At 43.9% G+C, this 12,077-nt stretch overlaps 1 protein-coding gene and 1 non-coding gene across 3 annotated transcripts in view; both read right to left on the bottom strand.

Annotated features, from left to right (window-relative positions):
• The window catches only part of tpt1 (tumor protein, translationally-controlled 1), a 224,401-nt gene extending 215,470 nt beyond the window's left edge, over positions 1-8,931 (bottom strand). Inside the window, exons 1-6 of one of the 2 annotated variants that reach the window (XM_078409384.1) lie at positions 8,781-8,931; positions 8,488-8,561; positions 7,756-7,943; positions 5,707-5,812; positions 2,167-2,280; positions 1,398-1,564 (exon numbers count right to left, since the gene is read on the bottom strand). In XM_078409384.1, the coding sequence (XP_078265510.1) occupies positions 1,562-1,564; positions 2,167-2,280; positions 5,707-5,812; positions 7,756-7,943; positions 8,488-8,561; positions 8,781-8,808 (513 nt within the window). In that variant the 5' untranslated portion in view covers positions 8,809-8,931 and the 3' untranslated portion in view covers positions 1,398-1,561. Of the gene's footprint in view, positions 1-1,397; positions 1,565-2,166; positions 2,281-5,706; positions 5,813-7,755; positions 7,944-8,487; positions 8,562-8,780 lie in introns of those variants that run through there. The other variant, XM_078409385.1, reaches the window with a different exon arrangement.
• On the bottom strand, positions 1,674-1,802 carry LOC144599038 (small nucleolar RNA SNORA31). The gene has a single exon (XR_013547953.1). It is a non-coding gene; the product is annotated as a small nucleolar RNA SNORA31 (small nucleolar RNA).
• Positions 8,932-12,077: the final 3,146 nt, after the last annotated feature.

Below are 12,077 nucleotides of genomic sequence, written 5' to 3' on the forward strand. Positions count from 1 at the left end.
ATTGTGCAAATTAGAATCTTCTTGAGTAACACAAATGAAGAGCCAAAAATTGTTTTTTTTTTTTGCATAGGTACTTTGCTTTGGGCTTATGCCTTCAAAGTTACAAAGCTGTAGCAGCCCCAAATTTTAAGGACATTTTTACAGCATTTGAGCCATGTACTAATTGCCAGCAAGCTTGTGTTGAACGATGCAATAAGATAAATGTATTTCAAAATTACAATTCACAGCATTACGACATGACACCACCTCGTGCAGATTTGTTGCGTCATGCTACAAAGATCTTTATTTTTGCAAAATATGTAGTTCTCAGAATTGCCTACACTGCATAAATTAAGCTAGCAAAACTTAATGGTTTGGCAAGCATGCATGATTTTCATTATGGGGACTAGCATGATTCAGTGAAGATATGCATTGTGATCATTAATGCAGCTATAGAATTCAGCATAGCAACCAAGACCATATCCAATACTGGCCTTTGGCAGAACATCACTTCATTGACACTGCCATAGAAATTAGATGCAATGGATGGATTTAGTGTAATAGGAAAGCCCCATGATAGTAATAATAAATTCCAGCTGGTACAGTTCAGCTTTTGTGAAGAATATTCAATAAGACTGCATGCCAAAAACACAAGGTAGTCAACTAGAGCAAGAATTCTAGATCTCCAGTTATATAAAGGATTAACCTAACCTTCACCTTATTAGTCAAATGTCTCTTCACAAAGGCTGCTATCTATTTTAGCCTAATGGTAGCCTTCCCTACTAATGGAAATCCCAAAACAAAATCAGCAAACCTGGCAATTTCTATACTGTGAAACCCAAATTAACCATGCCTAGCAGGAATAGCCAGCCAAGTACAGCCAGTACACCAGGCGATTTCTGTACTGTGAAACCCAAATTAACCATAGCAGGAATAGCTAGGCCAGTGGAACCAGCACACAGGAGTCAAGTTACAGCCCAGTGGAACTAGCACAATTTTTAAAAAAAACATATTTTCTGGTCACACAAAGAGGCCTGAACAGTTGAATTAATGCAAGTTCAGCAGAAAACACGTTGCTCATTATATTTAGCTCAGGGAATTAGGATCTATGGACAAATTTATCAGTGCAGAATCTACCCGTGACTGAACACCAAGACATTTATTAAAGCACAATTGCACTTGTTCTTGCATTAACTCGCCCATATTTTATTAATTTTGACCCAGTGCCCCCCCCCCCCCCCCCCCCATAATTCTTGTAATGTCTAAATCCATGAATGTCACATTATATGGGTATCATGCAATGAAGTCTGGAAATTACATAAATAACCAGCATTCAATGTGGGTCTGGTATTTCCACAATAGGAACAATGCAATCAATTCCAAAAGCAGTCGGTATCTCAAGGTAAATCAGACAAGCATCAGGGGGAATAATGCACTTTATTACAACTCAACAGGTAAAACAATGTTCATTTCCAATAATGAATCAGCTCAGTGATACCAGTTCCAAGTTTATTGCAGGTAATATGAACATTAGGTCATTGTGATTTGATGAATTCAACATGATGAATTGCAGGCAGCAGATTTACTGTAAAAAATCAGAAATCAAACATTAGTTTGTAGCTTTTGACCAGACTCTCCTCTTTTATGTTATTGACAAAATGTAGTTAAAAGAATCCAAGGTTACTTTTTCCTAAACACTGTCTACCTTTATCAATCTGAACTGCCACAGAAAAGCAGGGAGAAGATTGAGGAATTTTAATCTTGCATCTGAGTGCAAACCATAAAGTCACTAAATGTTACTTTAGGTCTATCAGTAGATGCACTTGGTTAACATTAAAAATGCCATTTTTTTAAAAACCTTCGGGCTATTCGGGCAAACTAAATACTCTCAATTAAATGCAAACCTCATCAGATTCAGCCAAAGTTAACTTAACATTTTGCCTTCAGATACCACCTGACGCCCGATTTTCCTGTTTTTTAGCAAATGTGTTCCAGTTCTAAAGCATCTTTAACACAAAATATGATGAGACTGAATGACAATAAATTGGTCAGTTAACATCCTCTGATTCTATAGCATAATGGCATCCAAACTTTTGTCCAATTCTCTTTTCCAAATGACAAAATCAAAACATCTGTGGTGTGCATTTTATGTAAAGAAATATCATAGATAACATTTTAAGTACTCACACATTTCTCAATGTTTAAACCATTTTTGAAGAAAATCATATATGGAGTATCATCACAGCGATAATTTAGTAGTCCAACCATGGCATCAGGGTTCATACTCTCACCTGTAAAAAACTAAAGAAGTTCCTGAATTTAGTACCGCATTCCCCAATTCACATTAACTCTAATGGGTCAGTAGCACATCCCTAATATACTGAACCATAGATCAGGATGCAACAGAAGCACCACCTGTCTATTTAGCCCAGGCCAATTAGAGCACCAATTCCTCTCCATCAGGAATATAACAAAATTAGATTTATTTTCCTCAGTTGTTCGTAAAACTCACCCGAAGATCCTCACGGTAACAAGCTCAAGCAATCATCCCATCTCTCCGAGCACCAGTTTCACAGGCAGTCCTTACACAAAAGCCTGGATGCTCACATCACATCAAGCTACAAAGGAATGGGACAATTTTACAGTTCCACTGCTTTAGGAGCAGGGGGCTGAACTCCAGATTCCAATGGTAAAGTGCAAGGACTTGGAACAGTAACATAGACATCAATTACATTGCTGACCACAAACAGATTCCACGTGCCTTCTGCCCTAGATAAAAGCTTGAGATAAAAGAACTGCAAAATGTGAAGCCACAATAAGGAATGCAGGTGAAAAGGGACAAGAGGGGTAGAGCAGGGGAGAATGGGTATGGTTCCAGGAGCGAGGCCGGAAATGGTCGTGTTTGTAGGTTAGTTACCTAAAATCTGAAAATTCAAATGTAGGAAATGTAGAATGATGTATTGGATCTGACTCATGGGGTGGAATGTGACCAGGAGAACTCTATCCTTGTGTAGGAAGGAACTGCAGATGCTGGATTACACCAAAGATACACAAAAAGCTGAAGTAACTCAGCGTGTCAGGCAGCAGCTCTGGATAAATGGAGTAGATGAGGTTTCAGGTCGGGACTCCATCATCTGAGATAGAGACAGATCAAGAAAGAAGGGATGTCAGAGACAATCTAAGTGAATTTGAGGGCAGGGTGGAAGTTAGTAGTCAAGTTCATGAAATCAACGAGTTCTGCATGGGTATTGGAGGCAGCACCAATACAGTTGAAAATGCGATTCATCACAATTAACAAGGCAGCAGGCAGAGCTGGATTCTTAGAACAGCTTGTTCTGGAGCCTACCAGGGAGAAGGCAATTCTGGACTTAGTGTTGTGTAATAAACCTGATCTGATAAGGGGACTCAAGGTAAAAGAGCCATTAGGAGGCAGTGATCACAATATGATAAGTTTTACTCTACAAATTGAGAGGGAAAAGGGAAAATTGGAAGTGTCAGTATTACAGTATAGCAAAGGGAATTACAGAGGCATGAGCTAGCCAGTATTGACTAGGAGGATGCCCTAGAAGGGAAGATGGTGGAACAGCAATGGTAGGTATTCCTGGGAATAATGCAGAAGTTGCAGGATCGATTTATCCCAAAGAGGAGGAAAGATTCTAAGGGGAGTAAGAGGCACCCGTGGCTGACAAGGGAAGTCAAAGACAGCATAAAATTATAAGAGAAGAAGCACAACATAGCAAAGAAGAGTGGGAATACGGGGAGAAAAGATGAGGTACGAGGGTAAGCTAGCCAATAATATAAAGGCGGATAGTATAAGCTTCTCACTATGTGAAGAGGAAAAAAATAGTCAAGGCAAATGTGGGTCCCTTGAATTTATTATGGGGAACAAGGAAATGGCAGACAAGTTGAACCGGTACTTTGGATCTGTCTTCACTAAGGAAGATACAAACAATCTCCCAGAAATTCTAGTGACCAGAGATCCTGGTGTGACAGAGGAACTGAAGGAAATCCACATTAGACAGGAAATGGTGTTGGGTAGACTGATGGGACTGAAGCCGGATAAATCCCCAGGGCCTGATGGTCTGCATCCCAGAGTACTTAAGGAGATGGCTCTAGAAATTGTGGACGCATTGGTGATCATTTTCCAATGTTCTATAGATTCAGGATCAGTTCCTGTGGATTGGAGGGTAGCTAATGTTATCCCACTTTTTAAGAAAGGAGGGAGAGAAAACGGGAAATTATAGACCAGTTAAGTCTGACATCAGTGGTGGGGAAGATGTTGGAGTCGATTAGAAAAGACGAAATTGCAGAGCATTTGGATAGCAGTAACAGGATCATTCCGAGTCAGCATGGATTTACGAAGGGGAAATCATGCTTGGTTAATCTTCTGGAATTTTTTGAGGATGTAACTAGGAAAATTGACTGGGGATGTGGTGTACCTCGACTTTCAGAAAGCCTTTGACAAGGTCCCACATAGGAGATTAGTGGGCAAAATTAGAACACATGATATTGGAGGTAGGGTATTGACATGGATAGAAAATTGGTTGACAGATAGAAAGCAAAGAGCGGGGATAAATGTGTCCCTTTCAGAATGGCAGGCAGTGACTAGTGGGGTACCGCAAGGCTCGGTGCTGGGACCGCAGCTATTTACAATATACATTAATGACTTGGATGATGGGATTCAAAGTACCATTCGCAAATTTGCAGATGATACAAAGCTGGGTGGTAGTGTGAACTGTGAGGAAGATGCTATGAGGTTGCAGGGTGACTTGGACAGGTTGTGTGAGTGGGCGGATACATGGCAGATGCAGTTTAATGTGGATAAGTGTGAGGTTGTCCACTTTGGTGGTAAGAATAGGAAGGCAAATTATTATCTGAATGGTGTCAAGTTACGAAAAAGGGACGTACAACGAGATCTAGGTGTCCTAGTGCATCAGTCACTGAAAGGAAGCGTGCAGGTACAGCAGGCAGTGAAGAAAGCTAATGGAATGTTGGCCTTCATAACAAGAGGAGTTGAGTATAGGAGCAAAGAGGTCCTTCTGCAGTTGTACAGGGCCCTAGTGGGACCGCACCTGGAGTACTGTGTGTAGTTTAGGTCTCCAAATTTGAGGAAGGATATTCTTGCTATTGAGGGCATGCAGCATAGGTTTACTAGGTTGATTCCCGGAATGACGGGACTGTCATATGTTGAAAGACTGGAGTGACTAGGCTTGTATACACTGGAATTTAGATGGATGAGAGGGGATCTCTTATTGAAACATAAGATTATTAAGGGGTTGGTCACGTTAGAGGCATGAAACATGTTCCCAATGTTGGGGGAGTCCAGAACCAGGGGCCACAGTTAAAGAATAAGGGGTAGGCCATTTAGAACGGAGATGAGGAAAAACTTTTTCAGTCAGAGCGTTGTAAATCTGTGGAATTCTCTGCCTCAGAAGGCAGTGGAGGCCAATTCTCTGAATGCATTCAAGAGAGAGCTAGATAGAGCTCTTAAGGATAGCAGAGTCAGGGGGTATAGGGAGAAGGGTACTGATTGAGAATGATCAGCCGTGATCACATTGAATGGTGGTGCTGGCTCGAAGGGCCGAAGCACCTATTGTCTATTGTCACATGCAAGTGCCCATAGCTATACACCTGAAACATGACGAAAAAGGAATCAAAAGAGCTGTTGATCATCAGGCACTTCATTTGCTTCAAGCTAACTAAATAATGCAAAAATGAATCCATTACCTGAAAATCTGCAAAATTTTTCAGAATGTATTTAACAATATTCTGAGCATTGACAGTAAATTCTTGCACAGCTGTTGGGTTGTCTCGTTGAATATTTCCTTTCAGTCTGCAGTTGAGACAAATTATTAGTACCAAAACTTAATTCCTACATTGTCACAGTTGCACTTAAAACTCAAGTTGCTTCAATACTATCAAAGTACAATCTTGAATAAGCAAAACTGTGGATTCAAGGAGTCATGGGTGTCTTGAGGTTCAAAACACCAAGTCTCTGGTCCACTCCTCAATCACAGCCTCCACCATTCCCATATTCCCACAACAGGCATTAACCCAATATAACCACTTAATAACTACCGCTATAAACTCACCAAACTAATAGCTTTAACAAATAGACACAGGGAACTGCAGATGCTGCAACCATGACAAAGGCCTAGGGTAACTCAGGTTAGACAGCCTCTGTGGAGGGCATGGGCAGGCAACATTGGGGCTCTGGTCGTTTTTCAGAATGTATTAGTGGGGGTAGGGGGTAGCTGTTTAGACAAAATGGCAAGCGGAAGGGGGGGGGGTTTAATTGGCAGATGGGTGGACAAAACCTAGAGATGGAGACAAAGGGGTATCCAATAAGGAGTGGAGTGAAATGCCAAGTAAGAGAGAATGAATAGGTGGAAGGGGGTGGAGGGGAAAGGAGAAGACAGTAAGAGAAATGAGGCCATATATGAGGGGAAAGTGGGTGTTCATTAAAATTGGTTAAAATGTTTAGCAACTGGGAAATGGGAATTAAAATGGAGATCTAGCAGGCCCAGCACGTCTTCAATGAAAGTTGCCTCATCTACAAATTGTCTCACCACTGCAAAAGAGGCCACTTTGGGGGCACCGAATGCAGTAGCCAAGGTTAGAATACAGGTGTGCGAGTTGTGCTGAAGAAACAGTGGATCATGGGGGGAAACATGAATAGGCAACGTTATAGGTTGGACCACCTTCAGACCAATTGTGGTGGGGAGAAAGCTGTAAGAGAAGTAGGGGACAAGACAAAGCCTGGCAAGTAATTGGTGGATATAGGTTGGATGGATGGGGGGGGGGGGGGGGGGGGGTGGATTGGCAGATAGTTGGTAGTTGGACAAAGGCCAGGCATGAAAAGACAAAAAGCTAGAGATAAGAGCAGAAGGGGTGCAAATTGCAAATCGACAGGAAGGAATATAGGTGAAGAGAATGGGGAGGGGGAAGGGAAGAAATCCTGATGGGGCACATGGAAGAAGGAGGAACCACTGGGGGTGTCTTTTATAGATCTGACGCCTAAAATTGGAGAATTCAATGTTCATCCAGTCCATCTCTCTATAAGGGCTGCCAGGGAATGCACCTACAGAGTTGTGAAGGGAGTGATCTCTGCGGAAAGGGGTGGGGATCATGTTGCAATGGGATCATGTTGAAATTGGTGGAATGCCAAGGAATATTTTGGATGCAGAGGGTGTAAGGTAAGTACTGGGATAACTATTCCTGTTTTGTCTGGGACGGGGGAAAATTGAGAGCATAAATGTGGGACACTGAGGTGATAATCTACGCACAACAACAAGGGGATACCTAATTTTGCTGAAGAGAGGTCATCCTAGAGGGGACAGTCACACTACAGGCACATGACCATTGTTTCTTTTTAATTTATTGTAACATGTACAGAGGTACAGTGAAAGGCTTTGAAGTGTTAGACTGTCACAAGAATACAATTCTACTTCAAATCAATGTAGGATGCCTTTGAATATCCCAATGTTTAAAACCCAACTCAAATAAATGACTCAACTTCCCACCAAAATACTAATACTAATTAACAATCATTTCCAGATGCCTGAATCAGGATGTACAAAGCCCATGAGCTTTAAAGGACAAAGCAAAAGCAAAACTTGATAGTGTCAATGAATGAAACTAACCATTGCTCCGTTTGTGCCATCTGTTTACACTACACCAAGAGTGAATCGACCAATCATAGGTGCCCCATGAAGTCTGTCCAATTCAATGTAAAACAATGAATGAGCATCACATTACTAATTTCTTGTTACTCACTGTCTCATGTATTCCTTTATGTATGTCATGTAGGTATCTTTGTTGAACTGAACTTCCTTGAGATGGTGATTCAACACAATGTCAACACCACTGAGAGTTGAATCTTCAGCATATTCAGTTGGGCTTTCCAGGGAAGCATTGCCACCAATTAAAGCTTCATCAATCCCTTTTTCTGTTCTGGTAACCAGCTTGGGGAAAAGTAGAGGCTTTCATTACGATACAAGTATCATGAGAATTTTAACATTAGCTAACTCCAGAACACGTCCATGACAAAGCCGTCATAGAAAAATTAACTTAAAAGTCAACTTGTACTGACTCAAATACTGGAGAAACTCCTGTCCACTCAGTCAGAATGTCTACCACAAACCTAAACCCTGGGGGGAAGGGCAAAGTTATATTACTGTTGAAATAAATACTCGCCATTCATCAAACGAGAAAGGAACGACAGTGCAGTACTGGGATTTGGTCGAGGAGAAAATATAATCAACACAAAGCTATACAAACCTTCAAAGATTGCCTGTTAGACAACTCGATGATGTAAGAGGCAACAAACGACCCGCCGGTTAAGGGGCAGACTCGGCTAAACCTCTGTCGACTGGATACTAAATTCAAGCCACAAGGCACTGAAATGCCATCGTCTGCTGATCCCAGACATCAGCTGCCCCCAATACTTCAGTTTCAATTACCACCCCCGCCCTCCCAGTCTCCATAGAAACCTGGCCCGGCTCTTACCTTGCCCTCCACCTCGTAGATGATACCCGTTGGGTCCTCGTGGATCTTGTAAATGTCGGAGAACATCTCATCACCTGCCGGGGACAAGAGTAGAAAGGCGGTGAGACGCCGCGGTAGAAGCCGGAGCCGCACCCTCCCCCTCCCCCAGGCCTGCGAACTCCCTGGCTCCGCCCGGCGCAGCGCCGCACGTCGCGGCCTAGTCGCACAGGCTCCGCACAACAATCGACAGCTCGGCTTCCGTGGCACGTTTTTAAAACCAAAAAACGCGGCGAGAGCGCGGCAACGGCACTCACCCGAAATGATGCACCGGTAGAGCCTCATGGTTACGGAGAATCGCACACCCGGTGGCCCTGCAGCACCGACCGAAAAGGGCGAGTCGCGCCGCGCCCACGCTTATATAGACGTCGTCCGCGTGACGTCGGCTCAGGGCACCATACGTCAACAGTGCGCAGGCGGTTACGCGCCTTATGACGACGCTGCACTTGCGACGCGCTAGCCTTTCAGCCCACCGCTGCCGCCGTTCAGCCCTGCGACCCCACCGCCCCTCAGTCCCCACTACTACCCCTCGACCCCACTGCCGCCCATCAGCCCGCTGCCCTTCCACCCCACTACCGCCCCTCCGCTGCGGTCCATCGACCCACTACTGCCCCTTGACCCGCTGCCGCCCCTCCACGCCACCGTCCATCGACCCACTGCCGCCCCTCAGCCCACTACCGTCCCTCGACCCACTACTGCCCCTCAGCCTGCTGCCGTCCCTCGACATGGGACTTCCCTGCAGGGTCTGACCCCCATGGAGGATCATGATCATTGTCAGAGAGGCATGAGACAGGGCTGGATTTGAATTGCCAAGGCATAAAGGACTATAAATGAAGTACTGTAGATGAGATTGATATAGCTAGGTTGTTGATGATCAGAAGGTTTTGATGGGCCAAAGGGCCTGTTTGGCGCTATATTCCTCTGATTCTGAAATGCTACTTGACTGCTGAGTGTTTTCACTATTCTTTATTTTTTGTTTCTAATTCTGTTTTTCTTTTTCCTTTTGGAAATAAAGGCCAAAACACCATTTGACATACAGCATTTTAATTTTTGTTTTGTGCATCTGCACTCCTGTAACTCTTTAGTGATATTTAGCAGAATGTTAACATTTTTCTACATAAATCTGTTTTTGTTGTAATTCTTTGTAGCAAAGTAAATAATTCATCTCATAGCTGAAAATAGACAGGATATATTCCTCAATATCTCTCTCCTTGTGAAGCAGACCTTTTTATTCAATTTTTCTATTTTGTTTCCACCTTTCTGCAAATGACCTATGGAGTATGGTTCTCCCTGCTCTGGTTCTGAGCTCTGGTAATTTCTCCATAGCCCCGAGCAATTTCCTACATTCTCCCTACACTTGCTCATTGATTGGGTGGATTAATTAGTCCTTGCGTTATTTTTGTGCCATTTGTCGTAGCGCTCTTGGGGACCTCTTTCTATGGTGAAGATGATATTTAAGTTTAAGATGCTCTTTTGATGACAGATGATAAGCCAGATACGCTGCAGAATCACAAATCACTGTTCCTTGGGGCTTGTAATAACAAGGAACTGCAGAAGCTGGTTTATACCAGAGAAAGACACGTATGCCAGAATAATTCAGCAGGTCAGGTAGCATCCCTGAAGAACGTGGATAGGCGACATTTCGGGTTGGAAACCTTCTTCAGACTGATCTGAAGAAGGGTCCCGGCTCAAATTATCACCGGTCATGATCCCCCAGGTTACTGCCTGACCTGCTGAATTACTCCAGCATTTTGTGTCTTTCCTTAGGGCTTAATGAAAAAGAGCTTACTTATATTTTGCAGTTCCTTTTTCTTGCTTTGGTACACAGGAAACCAATTGCAGTGGATGTGATTAGATTTCAAAAGACATTCCTGCAAAGCCTTCATGGTTATGGATACCAGTGGCGCAAGGATTTAAACCAGCTCACTTAAATGCTGGAATTGGAAGACAATGGAGACAGGGAGTGTTGCCATGCTGGATGAAGTTAAGGAGAAAAGGATGGCCAAGGGTTTGGCCTGACAAAATAATATAGCGAATCACAGAGGGGGAGCAGTGGGAGAGGATGTTGCTGAACTCTCATCGGAGAGAGAACTTCAAACTAGACATACCTTGAGGAGATTTTGCAGTGGAACGGAAAAAATGTGTAGAAAAGAAGTGCAGATGCTGGTTTAAATCGAAGGTAGACAAAATGCTGGAGTAACTCAGCATTTGTTTTGCATGTGTGACGAGTGTATGCCGGAGGCTTGCTTGTCTCCAGAACACTTGAGCGGGCGGATACATGGCAGATGCAGTTTAATGTAGATAAGTGTGAGGTTATTCACTTTGGAAGTAAGAATAGAAAGGCAGATTATTATCTGAATGGTGTCAAGTTAGGAGGAGGGGGAGTTCAACGAGATCTGGGTGTCCTAGTGCATCAGTCAATGAAAGGAAGCATGCAGGTTCAGCAGGCAGTGAAGAAAGCCAATGGAATGTTGGCCTTCGTAACAAGAGGAGTTGAGTATAGGAGCAAAGAGGTCCTTCTACAGTTGTACCGGGCCCTGGTGAGACCGCACCTGGAGTACTGTGTGCAGTTTTGGTCTCCAAATTTGAGGAAGGATATTCTTGCTATGGAGGGCGTGCAGCGTAGGTTCACTAGATTAATTCCCGGAATGGCGGGACTGTCGTATGTTGAAAGGCTGGAGCGATTGGGCTTGTATACACTGGAATTTAGAAGGATGAGGGGGGATCTTATTGAAACATATAAGATAATTAGGGGATTGGACACATTAGAGGCAGATAACATGTTCCCAATGTTGGGGGAGTCCAGAACAAGGGGCCACAGTTTGAGAATAAGGGGTAGGCCATTTAGAACGGAGATGAGGAAGAACTTTTTCAGTCAGAGGGTGGTGAGGGTGTGGAATTCTCTGCCTCAGAAGGCAGTGGAGGCCAGTTCGTTGGATGCTTTCAAGAGAGAGCTGGATAGAGCTCTTAAGGATAGCGGAGTGAGGGGGTATGGGGAGAAGGCAGGAACGGGGTACTGATTGATAGTGATCAGCCATGATCGCATTGAATGGCGGTGCTGGCTCGAAGGGCTGAATGGCCTACTCCTGCACCTATTGTCTATTGTCTATTGACTCCCTTTGATCTTATGACCTACCGTGCAAGGGCCCTATATTCCCTCCTTATTGGCTCACAATTCATTACTCTGCTTTCCTCATCAAATACCTTTTTGTCTTCCCATCCCCAGCTGGTTCCCCCCCCCCCCCCCCCCCACCTATTGTTTGCCGGGCTTTGTCCTGCCTGCCACCTCTTTTCCAGCTTTCTACCCCGTACTACAATCAGTGCGAAGAAGGAATGCTACCCAGCTCAGTGAGATGCCCGTGAGGGGATATTGCCGACTGGCTCATTCCAGACTGCAGGAAGCTTGATGCAATTAACGGAAAGGTTCTGTGGGGAGGACTACAGTCTATGCTGCTGAACATTGAGGAGCAGAGTCCAGTGGGAACACCCCTCAAACAAGGAAAGCGATTACCCCAGGGGGGGACTTGGGTAGCAAGGGTGTTTTGCTTAAAGAT

This window comes from Rhinoraja longicauda, chromosome 12 (assembly GCF_053455715.1).
Source record: "Rhinoraja longicauda isolate Sanriku21f chromosome 12, sRhiLon1.1, whole genome shotgun sequence".
In the NCBI taxonomy this organism is placed as follows: domain Eukaryota; kingdom Metazoa; phylum Chordata; class Chondrichthyes; order Rajiformes; family Arhynchobatidae; genus Rhinoraja; species Rhinoraja longicauda.